General features: G+C 43.6%; 1 protein-coding gene across 1 annotated transcript in view; it reads left to right on the top strand.

Moving 5' to 3' along the window:
• The first annotated feature begins 2,864 nt into the window (after positions 1–2,864).
• Positions 2,865–17,914, top strand: part of USP50 (ubiquitin specific peptidase 50) — a 45,809-nt gene continuing 30,759 nt past the window's right edge. Inside the window, exons 1-6 of the mRNA XM_048217974.2 lie at positions 2,865–2,989; positions 4,328–4,678; positions 4,912–5,107; positions 7,414–7,623; positions 8,681–8,823; positions 11,333–11,465. Coding sequence (XP_048073931.1) covers positions 2,865–2,989; positions 4,328–4,678; positions 4,912–5,107; positions 7,414–7,623; positions 8,681–8,823; positions 11,333–11,465 — 1,158 coding nt within the window. The remainder of the gene's footprint in view (positions 2,990–4,327; positions 4,679–4,911; positions 5,108–7,413; positions 7,624–8,680; positions 8,824–11,332; positions 11,466–17,914) is intronic.

Here is a 17,914-nt window from a genome sequence, read left to right as displayed (position 1 = left end):
AGAAGGAGCAGGGTGACAGGATCACCACCGAGGTGACTCCTCGAAACGCCTTTGTGAACAGACCCCAAATACAAAATAGCTATAAGATTCAGCACCCCTGGTTGCCAGGATCCCTGAGACAGGCGTCAAAGAATGATCCTTCTTAATGTCTCCGTGTAGCCTGAGCATAAATGCATTTGGAATCAGAGGGGGAGCCTACTATAGACGGATCTTCAGAACCGTGCTTCTATGACTTACTAGTAATATACTAGGAGATAAATCCACATAAAAATCATATTTACTGCATTCTTGTTTCTTTGAACTATTTAGTTTGAGAGAATTTCAAACTTAGAGAAGAACTGCAAGAATCATACGAAGAACGTGTTTACCTTCGCCTAGACTCACCCATTGCTGACATCTGGCTGCATATGGTTCATCTCTGTTTCATCATTTTATCCCGTTCCCTCCTTTCCTCATGTGCCTCCGTTCCTCTCTGTGTTTCCCTGAACCATTTCAGAGCGGTTTGCGTACATCAGGCCCCTTTAGCCCTAAATCCTTCCGTGTGTCTTTCCTAAGAACAAAAACATTCTCTTTCGTAAACAGCATACCATCTTATAAAATTCAGAAGATTCAGGACGCCTGGCTGGCTCAGTTGGTTAAGCATCTGCCTTCGGCTCAGGTCATGATCTCAGGGTCTTGGGATCGAGCCCTGAGTCCAGCTCCCTGCTCAGTGGGGAGTCTGCTTGTCCCTCTGCCTGCAGACCCCCCTGCTTGTGCTCTCTCTCTCTGATAAATAAATAAATAAAATCTTTAAAAAAAATTCAGAAGATCCAACATTGATATAAAACTATTCGCATATAATCCTACTCAGATTTTGTTAGTCGTCCCAATAATGTCCTTTTATAGCAATTTTTTCCTGAGCCAGGATCCTATCCAGGATTGGGTATTATATGCAACTGTCTTGTTTTTCCAGTTTTGTTTTGTTTTGTGTTTTCGAGAGAGAGCCAGCGAGGAGGAGGGGAGGGGCAGAGAGAGAGGGAGAGAGAACCTCAAGCAGTCTCCACGCTCAGCACGGAGCCAGATGCAGGACTCGCTCTCATGACCCTGAGATCATGACCCGAACCAGATGCTCTGCCCACCGAGCCACTCGGGCGCCCCTCCAGTTTATTTTTTAATCTGAAATGGTTCTCAGCCTTCTTTATCTTCCCTGACATTTGTATTTTTGAAGAGTTTTTTCTTTTATAACCTCATTCATTTTACTTGATGCAGAGCTGAGAAAAGATAAATTGGATCGGCCCTCGAGGCTCTTTCTTCACCTACTCCGTACGGATTCTGAGTTCGCTCAAAGAAAGAATGAGCAGGTGGCAGCTTTGGGGCTCCAGAGGCCCCCTTCCTACCAAGACCACTTCCTGACCAGGCTGCTCGTGAGGCTCCATGACTGCATCTACTCTCCCTTTCATCTAGATAGAGCCGGGGGGCGGGGGTGCTCTTCACAGATGTGCTTTCTTAAGAACAGTTCTCTGTGAAAAAAAATGAGATGAGAGCTCAGGAGCTCGTGTACTTTGCTGCTTCTCAGCTCATAAATCCTTCTATTATGAACACTTTATATTTGCCCTGCTGGCCCTAGTGGGATGCGTGCGTGCATGTCTATGCCCCCTTTGGACTCTAGTTGGTGACTGTGAGGAGAAAGACTCCAGTCTATCCCAATCCTATGCATTTTTAGAAGCAGCAAAATCCAACTGCTTCCCTTCCCAGGGTGAGAAATACTCCCTTGGGATCTTAGGAGTGTTGTGATCCCTGGGAGTGGGGACGGGTTTGCCAGAGTGAACTAAGTGGAGGTGAATCTTCCGTGTATGTGTGTAATGTACATATTCAAGAGAAACTGAGTGACGGAGGAAGAGAGGTTATATGTTCAGTTCATTCTCTGAAATGTAATACTTTTTTTTAGAGGGGGGTGAGGCACAGAGGGAGAGGGAGAGAGAGAATCCTAAGCAGGCCTCATGCCCAGCTCAGAGCCTGATATGGGGCTGGATCCCAGGACCCCGAGATCATGACCTGAGCTGAAACCAAGACTCAGATGCTCAACTGACCAAGCCACCCAGGTGCCCCTGAAATCTAATACTTTTAAAGTTTTTTTTTTTTTTAAGAGAAAGTGTGGCTGAGACTTTCTTTTCTTTTCTTTTTTTTTAAAGATTTTATTTATTTATTTGACAGAGATAGAGACAGCCAGCGAGAGAGGGAACACAAGCAGGGGGAGTGGGAGAGGAAGAAGCAGGCTCATAGCGGAAGAGCCTGATGTGGGGCTCGATCCCATAACGCCAGGATCACGCCCTGAGCCGAAGGCAGACGCTTAACCACTGTGCCACCCAGGCGCCCCTACTTTTAAAGTTTTTAAGCAGCCGAGTAACAATCTCTCCTGGCAATGTGCTAGAATCTTGAGGGTGAATGGAAATGATTATGATGCGTGGGAAACCCAAGTTGGAATGTGCCTGAAGTACAGAGATCAGTCTGCAGCTACTGAAAGGGGAGAGAAACACAGACATTGTTTATTACAAACAAAAGAGCCAAAGGAACAGGCTTGGAGAAATGAAGTTAAAAGGATTCGATGCAGCTCCTGAGTAGAAGTGAAAGTCCACCGTGGTCTCACTGAAATGACTTCGCCACGGCCCCTCCCTGCAGATGACTTTGGCATCTACTATGTCCTGTGAGCCACTCTCTACTACAGCTTTCTAGAGAATTCTGTGGAGGGCCGGGGGTGGGGGGGTGGGGAACGCCATGTCAAAGGAGTCGGGGGTACGTGCAGCATTTGGCAGGGTTCCCTCAGGTTTGACCCCGTGGAGGTCCCCAAAAGGAAGGGAAGATGCTAATTGATAGCTAGGCAATAGATGTGCCTACCGAGGGACCGTGCGGGGCCTCTGATGATATCAGAAAACAAACGTGAAAGTGACCATCTTGTAATGGTGGACATGTTTCAAACCGGCAGAATTGTAAACAGAGGTACTGAGGGGAGGTAACGGTCTCATGGAGACCCAGTTTTAGATCCTGTACATGGGAAGAAAAGTCATAAAGGACAAAGATGCCAGGCTGCCTTGAGCAATAGCCAAATGAGGAAAGGAAGCTGTGTGTGGACACAGGAGACCTCCCCTGGCACCTGCGGCATTCTCCCCTCTGCACAGGGCTGGCCGGGCCCAGGGCTCTCTAACTCCACAGCTTCCTGTTCAGAACATCCTACAGCAGTCACTTAGTCAAAACTATATTTAGGTTCCCATTTACTAACTATGTGATCTGTGCCCCAGGCCTCGCATCACTTACTCTAATCCTCACACCACCCTATAAGGTAGCATTGTTCCTGTTTTTATAGATGAGAGTTCCGGGTCATGTAACTAGGAAGTGGCAGGGTCAGGATTTAAACTAAGATCGATTCTTTACAAAGTCTATGCTCTTTCTCTCTCCCTGTACGTGTGTTTCTACAAACACATATATGTATGTAATATATGACATCAGAAAATGTATATTACACATATATGTAATATACACACATGTGCTCTTAATAGATGTATATATGCTCTTAGCATGTGCATATGCTCTCAATATGTATATATGCCATATATATGTATGTGTACACACACTGTTAATATATGATATATAAATCCAAATAACTTGATAGGTAGGTAGGTACGTAGGTAGATATCCCTTCTCTCCACATATCACTGCACATAATATATATATCATAGGCAAATGACTAAACCATTTAAATGTGATCTCTCCTCTGTAAAACAGGATTTAAAAACAATTATACCTACCCCATAAAATGGTTGAAAGAATTAAATGGGAGAATGCCTATTAACTACTTAACTTCGGGCCAGGCTTGATACATGATAGCTATTGTTATTATTAACTACTACCTATTGCTATTGTTGTTACTACTAATAATAAGTAAATTACTTGCCTGGAAAAAAAAAAAGAAATACTTTGGTATTTTTTAAGATTTTAGAGAGAGCGCATGCGCGTGTGGGTGAGCAGGGGGAGGGGCAGAGGGAGAGGGAGACGCACACCCCCTGCTGAGCACAGAGCCCCACATGGGGCTCCATCTCATGACCCCGGAGACCGGAGACCGACCGTGGCCTGAGCTGAAATCAAGAGTCAGATGCTTAAGTGATTTAGCCACCCAGGTGCCCCAAAACTTCAGTATTTAAAGGGAAAGTTTGCATGTTTAGCCAAGCAACCCTAGGTCTCTGAAAGGGCAGGATTTTCTGTCCTCTTGCTGTGGTTTCAGGAAGAAATTTTTACGTCTGCTGCCTGGGCCGCAGGCACTGTTCGGAGTTCCAGAATAAGGGTGCGATTTTAGACCTGGAGTTGGAAGGCTTCTGTCCGTGGGCCGGCCGGTATCGGACAGGAGCCTCGCTGAGGGCTCCGCAGCGGGCGCTCGAGCGGGCGTGCGTCATGGGCACATATGGTGGCCCCTCAACGTGCTTTCCTCTCCTCCCGCATGGCCGCAACGCAGTGCCGAGTGCACAGATCACTACGACACCTGTCCCGCGAACGAGGCCGCCGAGAAGCAGCCCCACTTCCAGGGAGTGACGGGCCTGCGGAACCTGGGCAACACGTGCTACATGAACGCCATCTTACAGTGTCTGGGCAGCGTTTCGCCGCTGGTGGAGTACTTTCTCTCGGGAAAGTACATTACTGCTCTTCAAAAGTAAGACCGTTTGCGTTCCCTGCACCCCCACTCCCCGCTCCCCCAGGTGAGGTTAGGGAGGGAGCCCTCACGGCTGAGCCCCGGGCCCCCAGAGACCATCGCTAGGGTGAGTCCCAACGTGGGAAGTTCTGCGAAGAAGGCAGCTTTGGTTTTGGTCTGACGCCAGTGCTTGAGTTTTTAGGTGCCTTCCTGTCGTGAAATCAGCCAGAAACATTCTCTGTCCCTCTTCCAAGGGATTGCAGTGAGGTTGCCACTGCTTTTGCCTATGTGATGACAGACATGTGGCTTGGAGACTCAGAATGTGTCTCACCAGAAATATTTCGGGCAGCTCTTGGCAACCTCTACCCAGCATTTATGAAAAAGACACAGCAAGATGCTCAGGAATTCTTGATTTATGTCCTGAATGAACTTCATGAAGCTCTGAAAAAGGTAAGTAGAATGAACGGCCTTGAATTAAGATAGACCCTTCAGCTCTTATCAGTAACTTTCGTTTTTCATTCTTTCATCTGCCAATATTGCCTCCTGTCTGCTAAGCACAGGTGCTGGGGGTACTGTGGGGCACATTCAGGTTAGTATTTGAATTATTATTTACCAAATAATCATCGGAATCACCTGGGAAGAGTGTTCGGCCACGCATCCTAAGCCCCTCAGCTGTCACCGAATTCGAATGTCTTGGGCTGTCCTCTGGGAAAGCTCACGTGGTGTTTCCAGTGATCAGCAGGTGTGGGAACCGCTCATCTGTTCCCTTTGTAAATAACATCTTCACAGAATGGGTTTTTTTTTTTTAAAGATTTTATTTATTTATTTGACAGAGATAGAGACAGCCAGCGAGAGAGGGAACACAAGCAGGGGGAGTGGGAGAGGAAGAAGCAGGATCCCAGTGGAGGAGCCTGATGTGGGACTCGATCCCAGAATGCCGGGATCACGCCCTGAGCCGAAGGCAGACGCTTAACTGCTGTGCCACCCAGGCGCCCCCAGAATGGTTTTTTTAAGTGAAAATCTCATTTTTTTTTAATAAAAATATGTTCCTCTTGAGATATACAGAGCTTTACAACTTTAAATACATGTTCTTGGTAACTACAAACCCAAGAAAATATGAAGCTGGGTATTAAAGGACACACGTAAATACTGCAAAGTTTCATCTTCATGCCAAACATCCCGAACCTGAGTTCCTCCCTGGGTCAGGACATACACATTGAATAAAACGTGAGATTGCCAGTTGCAGAGGGTTTTACTTTTCTTTGTAAGACTCATTGCCTTCAGCCTCGATCTGAGTCACATTCTCTCCGAAGACAGGTCCTTGGTTTTATGCAGTGTCCTTGTGCTGACGTTAGCTCACCTCCTACTTCACATCCAGGAAGTGCTCTGGCAAAAGATCACAAACGATATCCATTTATCATTCTCATCTGCAATCCTCAGCTCCATTTCTGTTTTACTGCTAATAAGATATTCACGGCGGCACTTTGTTTTTAGCCGAAGGGTAGGTGGTGGTCAGTAGAATCCCTTAGGTCCTCATCTGCAGCCAATCTGAAATAAACAGCATTCTCACTCCCAAGACCAAACTTGGCATTAGGGCCATCAGATGACCGTCAGGTGGAAGACCTTGGCAGCAGAGCCTGACGAAAGCAGCAAGGCGAAGGGGAGCAGTGTGCACAGCTCCCGAGCAGAGCCGGCTGTGGGGCTAATGTGTCTTCCAAATGCACGGTCTGGTGAGGCCGTTCGAGCACGGAGCGCTCGGGCTGTGCTCCCAGAAATGGTGTCCTTCAGTATGAGCTGAATTCTAATCAGGCTGCAAGGCTAACTTGGGCTGCCTTAAGGATTTAAGATTGCTCTTAGGGCGCCTGGGTGGCTCAGTCGTTAAGCGTCTGCCTTCGGCTCAGGGCGTGATCCCGGCGTTCTGGGATCGAGCCCCACGTCAGGCTCCTCCACTGGGATCCTGCTTCTTCCTCTCCCGTTCCCCCTGCTTGTGTTCCCTCTCTCGCTGGCTGTCTCTCTGTCTGTTGAATGAATAAATAAAATCTTAAAAAAAAAAAAAAGATTTTAAGATTGCTCTTTTAAAAAAGTGTTTTCTAACAATAAAAATAGAAGAGGCTAAATCTGAAGGGGCTGGAGGGAGGACAGGTTGCTTCATTTTACTCCTTCATCAGTTGCATGACTGAAAGCTAGTCAGATGCCTACTCACCCTCCTCCCTGGAAAAACAGCCTCTAGGACCCTGGGTGACGTTATCACAGGCTGTCAGCTTCCGGGGCGCGCACATGTGTTTTCACAGGCTTAGCGTATCGCCATTCCTCAGCTTCACGTAAGGAGGAAAATAACTGAATTATCAGAAATCAAACCTCATATATACTTTTTTAAAAAAGAATTATTTATTTAGCGAGAGCACACAAGGGGGGGAGGGGCAACGGGAGAGACTCTCAAGGCGACCCCCTGCTGAGCACAGAGCCTCATGCAGAGCCCAGCACCTTGCTGGGGCTCCACGCCAGGCTGGATCTCAGGACCCTGAGACCGTGATCGGAGCTGAAGTCAAGTGTCAGGTGCTTCCTGGACTGAGCCACCCGGGCACCCCACCTCTATGTAGTCTTAAGAAAATCTTCCTCTGCACTGTCTGAATCCAAAACGAATTGGTTTCTGGTAGCAATGTATCCTTCTGGTAGGAAAAAAATCAAGTCATTCTATTAAAAGCTTTTTTTGATAACCGGGAGTTGATTCGGGGCTAATTTGTTCCTTGATTCAGTATCATCGAAGAAGATCGTACGGGAAAGGGTCTGTCCCAAGATGCTGCAGGAAGGTGATTGCCAACGAGACCTCCATCATCACACAGCTGTTCGAAGGGCAGCTCAACTACAGCATCATGTGTTTGAAGTGTGAGAGCTGCACCTACAAGAACGAAGTCTTCACCGTCCTCTCTCTCCCCATTCCATCTGAGTACGAGTCCTCCCTTCAGGTAGCGATTCTTGCTCCCGGATGCCACTTCCCAGGGCTGTTTCCCACAGTGTCTACTGTGAGGGGGCTGCTTTATCACTTAAAACCAATTGGAGGCCCATGATGACAACATTTTATAGAAAAGCGACACATAGCCAAAAGTGACCGTGAATTCGATTGTATTTCGATTTTACTCATTAAAACAGCCTCACTGTAAAATTGAAATGACATGCGGGCTTTATTCAGTCTACCGAGATGGCTCGGTGCATACAGGGAATTTACCTCTTGAATTTTCTTCCCCATCATACCAAAAATTAATCTGTAAGTCGGGTGGCGGTAGAAGGCAGGGGAGCCGTAAGCGCTCTTGCAGAATCATACCCACTTATATTTTTCTACCTAAATTATGAAAGCACGTCTACTGCAGAAAGTTTTCACGTGCCAGAACTGGAGAACAGAATCCGGCTACTTATTTAGAAGTGGGCTTTGTTCTCAGATTACAGTGCTCATGATGGCTAGAAACAAATTGCCCAGGCTCTAGCGGAGGCGCTGCCATGTGCACGGAACACAGGGCCTCTTTAGGTTAGTGGTTTGCAGAGCCGGGGGCCCGGTGACCCTCAGGGTGGCTTCCGTGTGCAGGGCATCAGATTCTGTCTGCTCTGCTGTCTTCATTCTGGGTCACCCCCGAAATACTGCTCATGGTCATTTTTCGGTCTCCGGGTCCGTCCCCTCTGTGATGAGCTGAGTAACATAAAACAGCTACCTGACTTGGTTAGTGGAAACTGCACGGTCAGTATTATTCTGAAATAAACCAGAAAGGTGAAAATGCTGATCCAGAGATTGGAAGGGAGATGGACACTTGGGTCCATTTCAGTAACTGAGTGAGAAGGAAGCCCCTCCTTTGTCAGGTAGATGTTGACACCTGACCAGGCAGCAGCTTGTGACGCTGGGACCTCCCGGACATGTTGGCTTTGAGGCAAGCACCGAGGATCACATTTCCACAGCTGCTGCAAAGCTCTGCTGTAAACAGCCCAGGCTGCAGTTGATCCGTTGTAGTCACCACATGTGTTTCTCCTCCATAGGACTGTCTCCAGTGTTTTTTTCAACAAGACACACTGACCTGGAATAATCAGATTCACTGTTCCTTCTGTGAAACCAAGCAAGAAACAGCTGTAAGGGCCAGTATTTCCAAAGCACCAAAAATAATTATCTTTCACTTAAAGAGGTATGGACTTTTTGGCATTTCGTGAGATCTTTTTGGATGGCTTTATCAAGATATAATTCACATACCATGCAGTTGACCCATTTAAAGTGTACACTTCAGGGGTGCCTGGGTGTGGCTCAGTCGGTTAAGCGTCTGAGTGTTAGTTTCGGCTCAGGTTGTGATCTCAGGATCTTGAGATCGAGCCCCGTGTTGGGCTCTGAGCTCAGTATGGAGTCTGCTTGAGATGCTCTCCCTCTGTCCCTCCCGCTCACGTGTGCTCTCTTTCTCTAAAATAAAAATAAATAAATAAGTGTAAATTCAGTGGTATTCAGTATATTACATTAATTTTTAAAAATGTGTGATAAAATATACATAACATAAAATCTGCCATTTTAACTTCTTTTATTGAACTCTAACAGTGCTATATTAGTTTCAGGTGTACAATATAGTGATTTAGCAATTCTATACATTACTCCGTGTTCATCATGGTAAGTGTACTCCTAACCCCCTTCACCTGTTTCACCCACCCCCCACCCACCCCCCCTGTGGTAACCATTAGTTTTACATTTGAGTCTGGTTTTGTTTTTTTTTTTCCTTTGTTCTTTTGTTTTGTTTCTTAAATTCCACATGGGGGAAATTATATGATAGTTGTCTTTCTCTGACTGTTTTCACTTAGCATTACACCCTTTAGATCCATCATGTTGTTGCAAATGGCAAGACTTTGTTCTTTTTTATGGTTGAATTATGTTCCATTGTATAAATACACCACATCTTCTTTATCTGTTCATGTTTTGATAGACACTTGGGTTGCTTCCATATCTTGGCTATTGTAAATAATGCTGCAATAAACATAGGGGTGCATATGTCTTTCTGAATTAGTGTTATTGTATTCTTTGGGTAAATACCCAGTAGTGGAATTACTGGTTCATATGGTATTTCTACTTTTAATTTTTTTCAAAAGATTTTATTTATTTATTTGACAGAGAGAAACAGTGAGAGGGAACACAAGCAGGGGGAGTGGGAGAGGGAGAAGCAGGCTTCCCACAAAGCCAGGAGCCTGATGCGGGGCTCGATCCCAGGACCCTGGGATCGTGACCTGAGCAGAAGGCAGATGCTTAATGGCCAAGCCACCCAGGCACCCCTATTTTTAACTTTTTGAGGAACCTCCATGCTGTCTTCCACAGTGGCTGCACCAGTTTGCATTCCCACCAACAGTGCTTGAGGGTTTCTTTTTCTCCACATCCTCACCAAATCTACAGAAAAAGATTAATTAATGAGTGTGGCATGAGTTAGTGGTTTCTTCCTTTTTATTGCTGTGTAGTATTCCCTTTCATGAATGTACCACACTTATTTATTTATTTTTTTAAATTAAGTAGGCTCTATGCACAGCGTGGGGCTTGAATTTGTGACCCTGACATCAGGAGTCGTACGCTCTACCAACTGAGCCAGCCAGGCACCCCTTATATCATAATCGTTTATCCATTCATCAGTTGCTGAACATTTGGGTTGATTCCAATTTGTGGTAGATATGAATACAGCTGCTAAAAACATTAGTGTATAGGTTTTCATGTGGGTATAAATCTTCATTTATTTTGCCATGATACGTAGGCATGGGATTGCTGGGTCAGATGGTATTCCCTTAGGTTTTGGAAACAAGGTTTCTTGCTTTCTGGTATGAGAATATCTCAGGTTCACGCACTAATTTCCCTGCACCAGACCTAAATCAGCCATTCAGCCATTTTTCCAAAATGAACTTACTTTCTTTCTTTTCTTTTCTTTTCTTTTCTTTTCTTTTCTTTTCTTTCTTTCTTTCTTTCTTTCTTTCTTTCTTTCTTTCTTTGCAGGGGATGGGGGGAGGGGCAGAGGGAAAGGGAGAGAGAGAGAGAGCATCTTAAGCAGGCTCCACAGCCAGCTCAGAGCCCAACATGGGGCTCGATCCTTAGACCCTGTGATCATGACCTGAGCCAAAACCAAGAGTTGGATGCTTAACCGGCTGAGCCGCCCAGAGGCCACCATAATTTATTTTTTCAAAAGCTCCAAGGTGATTCTGATATGAGTTCAGGTTTGGGAACTGCTGATCTAAAGAACAAATAGGGACTGTGACAAGATTTTCAGAAAATTGTATCTTATTAAAGATATATGAAAACCTCAGAGCTGGGAAACAGGACACTGCCGAGACAACATGTGCTAAAATCAAGATAAGGAAAAGCTGAGTCAATCAATGTGATTTCTACTCCCTGATGCCAAGCCTGGCTTTGTTCCTGTCTTCTTCTCTCACAGGATTAACTCTGTACCGTCTCACCCCCTGACCCACAGCCCTGGCACAACCAGTCTCATTTCGGGTAACACTTGTGGATGTGTACATTATAAATACACATAGATAAGAAAAAATCTATGTACAGGTCTGCGCCAAATTATCTTTCCAAGAAATTACTTTAAAGTGTAGTTGGAATTTAACAAGGTATGTAGACTTCGTTCCCGAGCAGTTTACACACTTACTTTATATTTCGCACATTTGTTCTCTCTCCAGATTTGACATTCTGGGTACAATGAAAAGGAAACTGAGAACAGATATTCATTACCCACTCACTAACTTGGACCTTACTCCTTACATTTGTCCAGTTTTTCGGAAACACCCTAAATATAACCTCTGTGCAGTGGTGGTGAGTAAAATACTATTTAAAATAGCACAAATTTAAAGAAAACTGTAGCATTATCTACTTGAATGCCTACTGTCATCTTCCCGCACTTCTTCTATATTCTTCTTTTTAAGGCAAAATATATAGCTTGGAACTTTCTGTGTGGACTTCAAACAGTAGAATAATGGAAGAATAAAATGTCCTGTCCACGGCCTCCTCACTTTTCCTCCACTCATTGGCTATTTCAGATCTGGGGACATTTACAAATTGGGCTGCGGGGGCAGCAGAAGTTAGAATCAATAGCTTTATGTTGAATATTCATGAGCCGCTCTCTGGCCAAAACCCCCTGACACTCCTTACAGAATGTCCCAGAGTCCCTGCGTGTGTGCAGCCAGGCCTAAGGAAACTCTGGAGGGTCCCCTTTGGCTCTAAGTCAACCATCATGATTGAGGATTCCCTGAAGGAAAGCAAGCGTGGAGTATAATTCAGACCAAATCATCCAGAACTCCCACAACGTCCAACAGCCCCAAGCACCAAGCCATTCTCCGGGTTTCTGTTCTGGATCAGGGTGTTAACAGTCTTTAGAACCTGGAGGACCAGCGGGGTGCACAGTGGATGGGAGGGCTCCCACCAGAGCCCGGGGTGCTTCGCCAGGGTCCTCTGATACACCCAAGTCTCATTTGCCTATTCAGCTTGTTGAATTAATACCCTATAAAATGTTAGTCCCGCTCCTTAACTTCTTTCACATCTCAGAACCATACCTTCAAACTTTAAAAAATGATCTTTCTTAATTCTTTCTTTTTACTTCAAGGCTTGACATTCCGCCTCTTTCTCATTTATTCGGCCCTCACAGGAGCTTCTCCTTCTCTCACTTCCCTACTGGAGGGCTAAGGTGACATCCTCCTCTCGACCATATCAAATAAGAGTCTACTGTGGATTCCAAAATGACACAGGGACTGTCTCCCCTGTATGTCACTGTTTACATTTCTCACTGTGTGTTTCTTCTTTAAGAAAATCCCAAAGACAGAAAGCTGAATTTGTAAAAAACAACAAAAACCCATGTAATTATCTACATTATGGGAAGATACACATTTGTGTAGTCACCTCTAGCCTCCTACAAAATTGTCATCCTTTCAGTGTTTAAATTATTATTAGCTAATCAAGGGGCCAAAAGCTGGTTTTGAAAGAGGAATAGATTTAGAATTTAGAACCAACTGCCCGTTGATGACGGACCGGCAATAAGAACTAAGTATCTTAGAAGCTATGATGTACGGCCACAGGGAAAGGCCTAGAGCCCCGCTCCTCAAGCTGTAGTCTGCAGGCCCCTGGCACCACCTCTTCGAAGTAAAGACTCTCAGGCTCCCCCCGCCCCAGGCTGACTGACTTGGAACATGCATTTTAGCAAGATCTCCACGGGATCCGAATGCATGTTGAAGTTTGAGAGGTACACTAGACCCCGAACCGACATATTTCCAGCCGTTGCAAGAGCCCTTGAAGGAGACCTTACTGGGCTACAAGGCAGGCTCTTTACCTGCCAGATTTGTTTGATTTCTTTTACAAACGCATAGCGCTTGCTACGTACCAGGCACTGTTCTAAGCACTTCGCAAAGAATCAATCATTTAATCCTTATAGAGCCCTGTGAGCTAAGCACTATTATTATCCCCATTTTACAGGATGGAGAACAACACAGAGGGGTTCAATAGTCTGCCTCAGTCATATCACCTGCAAAAGGCAGAGCCAAGGTCTGAAGCTAGGCAGCCTGGCTATAACAATATACAGTTATGACAGTATACAGTATAATAATATACAGATAACAGTATGTATGTAGCTTTACAGTTCAATGCTTGTACATACATGCTAGCGAAACAGAACACATTCTTTTTTTTCCCCTTATACATGATGTTCCTTCAAATATTTGAAAGTAGCAAACATATGCTAATAGTATTTACTTCCTTCAACCCTCTTCAAGTGATTGGTTTTCAGAAAGACTTTTTAAGGGGTGCCTGGGTGGCTCAGTCAGTTAAGCATCTGCCTTCAGCTCAGGTCATGATCCCAAGGTCCTGGGATTGAGTCCCGCATTGGGCTCCTTGCTCAGTGGGGAGCCTGCTGCTCCCTCTGCCTCTGCCTGCTGCTCTCTCTGCTTGTGTTCTCTCTCTGTGTCAAATAAATAAATAAATCTTAAAAAACGAAAAAAAGAAGGAAGACTTTAAAATTTTGAAATATTTCAGGCACAGAAAACACAGTAAGTATTCACATTACCCTCCACTGATGTTAAGAATAAAATATCCTAGATAAAATCGAGCCCTTGTGTATCTTTAATGATCCCACTGCCCTCCACTCCCGGTTGTAAACACGGTCCTGAATTGGGAGTGTATTATGTCCACGCACTCTTTCATGCTTTATTACGCATGTATGTGTCTGTACATGCTATATAATAGGATTGTTTGCATGTTTTCTACATATGGTATCATACTGGACGTATTCTTCTGTGACTTGTTTTCCCTCACGTTATTTTTATATTCATCCATATCGATACATTAGCTTTAGTGCAGTCACTGTAACCGCTTGTAGTAATCCATTGTATCTATTTATCGTTTCTCCTGTTGCTGGGCAATGAGGTGTTGCCAGTATTTTGCTTTTACAGTTTGTAGAAGGCGCTGCCATATGCTGACACATGAAGCTTGGTTTATATATACGTGTCTGTGTGTGTGTGTGTGTGTGTGTGCGTGTGTGTGTGTGCGTGTGTGCGTGTGTGCGTGTGTGTGTGCGTGTGCGCGTGTGCGCGTGTTTTCCCAGATGGCATTTTAAGGATATCTTGCCTAAATCTCTCCTTTACTCTATTAACATAGCAAATGACATTGATTTTCTACTTGATTTTTTTTGGCTAAAAGTGTTTTTACATTTTTATATTTATTTCCACAATCGAGATACTAACCTATAACTTTCTTTCTCATACCGTCTTTTTCTGTTTTTGTTTTGGGCCTTATTCTAGCCTCATGAGCTTATTCTAGCCTCATAAAATGTATTGGCCATTCTATTCTATTTTCTGGTGCAGTTTGTATAAGATATTAATAACTTCTTTCTTTTTTTTAAAGATTTCATTTATTCATGAGAGACATAGAGAGAGGCAAGGGTAGAGGGGGAAGCAGGCTCCCCGCTGAGTAGGGAGCCCAGTGTGGGGCTCGATCCCAGGACCCTGGGTTCATGACCTGAGCCAAAGGCAGATGCTTAACCGACTGAGCCACCAGGCGCTCCTAAAAAAAAAAAAGGACATATTTAGAAAAATTATTCTATAGCTAATGCCAAAGAGATTACTGCCTATCTTTTCTTCTAGGAATTTTATGGTTTCAGGCCCTCTCATTTAGGTCTTTAATCGATTTGGGGTTTATTTTTGAGTATGGCATTAGAAATTGAGTCTCATTCTTTGCTTGTCACTACACAGTTTTCACAACACCATTTGTTGAAGAGACTTTCTTTGTCCCCCACTCTATATTCTTGTCTCCCTTGTTGTAGTGAAGGAAACCATCAACAAAACAAAAAGACAACCTACTGAATAGGTGAAGATATTTGCAAATGACATATCTAAGAAGGGGTTATTATCTAAAGTATATAAAGAACTTATACAACTCAACACCAAAAAAACCAAACAATCCAATTTAAAAATGGGCATGGGACTTGAATAGACATTTTTCCAAAGAAGACATCCACATGGCCAACAAACACATGAAAAGATGCTCAACATCACTCATCACCAGGGACATGCACATCAAAACCCTAATGAGGTATCTCCTCACACCTGTCAGAATGGCTAAAATCACAACCACAAGAAATAATAAGTGTTAGCATGAATGTGGACAAAAGGGAACCCTTATGCACTACTGATGGAAATGCCAACTGGTGCAGCCACTGTGGAAAACAGTATGGAGGTGCCTCAAAAACTAAAAATAGAACTACCCTATGATCCAGAAATTCTACTACTGGGTATTTACCCAAAGAAAATGAAAACACTAATTTGAAAAGATACGTGCACTCCTTTGTGCATTGCAGCATTATTTATAATAGCCAAATTATGGAAGCAGCTAAAGCGTCCATCCGTAGATCAATGCATAAAAAAGATGTGGTATGTATTTTATATATACATTTATATAAATACAGCCACACACACACTAAGCCATATTACACAGCCATAAAAAAGAATGAAATCTTGCCATTGCAACAACATGAATCAATCTAGAGAATTTAATGCTTAGTGAACTCAGAGAAAGACAAATACTGTATGATTTCATTCGTACGTAGAATTTAAGAAACAAAGAAAAAAAGAGGAAAATAGGGTGTGTGGGTGGTTTAGTTGGTTAAGCATCTGCCTTCAGCTCGGGTCATGATCTCAGGGTCCTGGGATCAAGTTCTGCTTCAGTCTTCCTGCTCAGTGAGGAGCCTGCTTCTCCTTCTACCTGTGTGCCCATACTCTCTCTCTCAATCTCTCAAATTAATAAATAAATCTAAAAAAATTTTTTTTAAAAAGAAAAAAATAGGAAAACAAACAAAAAACCCCAGACTCCTAAATACAGAGAACAAACTGGTGGTTACTAGAGTGGGGATGGGTGGGGGAATGGGTGAAATAGATGCTGGGGATTAAGGATTTAGTATCATTCAGTAAGGTTTTATAATTTTCTCCATAGATTGCATACACTTATTTCCTTATATTTATTCCTAAGTACTTTATTTTTGTTATTTTTGTTCCTAAGTGATAAAATGAAACATGATACTGTTAAAAAATTTTTAAACCGCTTGTGGCTGGTGTGTAGAAATGATTTTCTCGTTTTACCATATCCGGTCACCTTGTTAAATTCTCATTATTTCTAATAATTTGTCTATATCTCCTTCGCAAATGTCAGTTTTGTTTAATTTCTAATTATTATATCTTTTGTTGCTGTTTCAGGTTTTAATTTAAATTCTAGTTAGTTAACATATAGTGTGATAGTTTCAGGAGTAGAATTTAGTTGATTCATCGCTTACATATAACACCCAGTGCTCATCCCAACAAGTGCCCTCCTTAATCTCCATCACCCATTCAGTTCATCCCTTGCCCACCTCCCCTCCAGCAACCCTCAGTTTGTTCTCTATAGTTAAGAGTCTGTTTTTGGGTTTGCCTCTCTTAATTCATTTTCTTGTCTTACTGCTCTTGCTCGGGTCTCTAGTAGGTGTTGAATATATCATGCCATTCTTATCTAGCCTGCAAAAGTTTCCGCTGGAAAATCAGCTGATAATCTTATTGGGGTCCCCTTGTACACAACAAGCTGTTTTTCTCATGCTGCGTTTAAGATTCTCTCAGTGTTTACTTTTGACATTTAATTTAATTTTGTTTTATTTTTTTGAGGTGGGGAGGGGCAGAGAGAGAGGGAGGGAGAGAGACCCTTAAGCAGGCTCCATGCCCAGTGCCAATCTGATGCAGGCTCTGTCTCACAACACTGGGATCATGACCTGAGCTGAAATCAAGCGTCAGACTTTAAACTGACTGAACCATCCAGGCACCCCCACTTTTGACATTTTAATTATAACGTGTCTTGGTGTGGGTCTCTTTGGAATTCTCTGGACCTGGATTGTCTGTTTCCTCCCCCAAGTTAGAAAAATTTTCATTCTTTATTTCTTCAAGTTTTCTCCCTCTTTATTCTTCTCCTTCTTCTGGGACCCCTACAATTATAGCAAATGTTAGTCTGTTCGATGTTATTCCATAAGACCATAAGCTGGGGCTCCTGGGTGGCTCAGTCGTTAAGCGTCTGCCTTCGGCTCAGGGCGTGATCCCAGCATTCTGGGATCGAGCCCCACATCAGGCTCCTCCGCTATGAGCCTGCTTCTTCCTCTCCCACTCCCCCTGCTTGTGTTCCGTCTCTCCCTGACTGTTTCTCTCTCTCTGTCAAATAAATAAATCTTAAAAAAAAAAAAAAAGACCATAAGCTATCTTCATTTTTTAAATTATTTCCTTATTTATTTTTGTTGTTGCTCTGGGTGAATTTCACTACCCTGTCGTTAAGTTAACTGACCCTTTTTTCTGCTTCATCTAGTCTGCTGTTGAACCCCTCTAGTGTATTTTTCAGTTTAATTATGGTGTTCTTCAACTCTATGACTTCTATTTGCTATTTTCTTATATGTTCTCTTTGTTAGAGTTCTCACCGTGTTCGTTCATTCATTTCCTGAGGTTGGTATTTTTATGACCAATATTTAAACTCTTTATAAGGTAAATTACTTATCTCGGTTTCATTAAGGACTTTTCTGAGGTTATCTTGTTCTTTTGAAACATATTTCTCTGTTTATTTTGCTTAACTTCTTGGGTTGGTTTCTATACAATAGATAGAACAGCCCCCCCTTACAGGCTTGAAGGAATGGCTTCATATAAGACATAAGCCCTATTGTTCAAATGTGTCCTAGCTTTTGATTGTCTTTCAACCCTTTGTGATTTTCCAAGCAGCGTATT

This window comes from Ursus arctos, unplaced genomic scaffold (assembly GCF_023065955.2).
Source record: "Ursus arctos isolate Adak ecotype North America unplaced genomic scaffold, UrsArc2.0 scaffold_36, whole genome shotgun sequence".
Classification (NCBI taxonomy): domain Eukaryota; kingdom Metazoa; phylum Chordata; class Mammalia; order Carnivora; family Ursidae; genus Ursus; species Ursus arctos.
The sequence above is the reverse complement of the archived record's forward strand: the minus strand, read 5'-3'. Positions and strand labels throughout refer to the sequence as shown.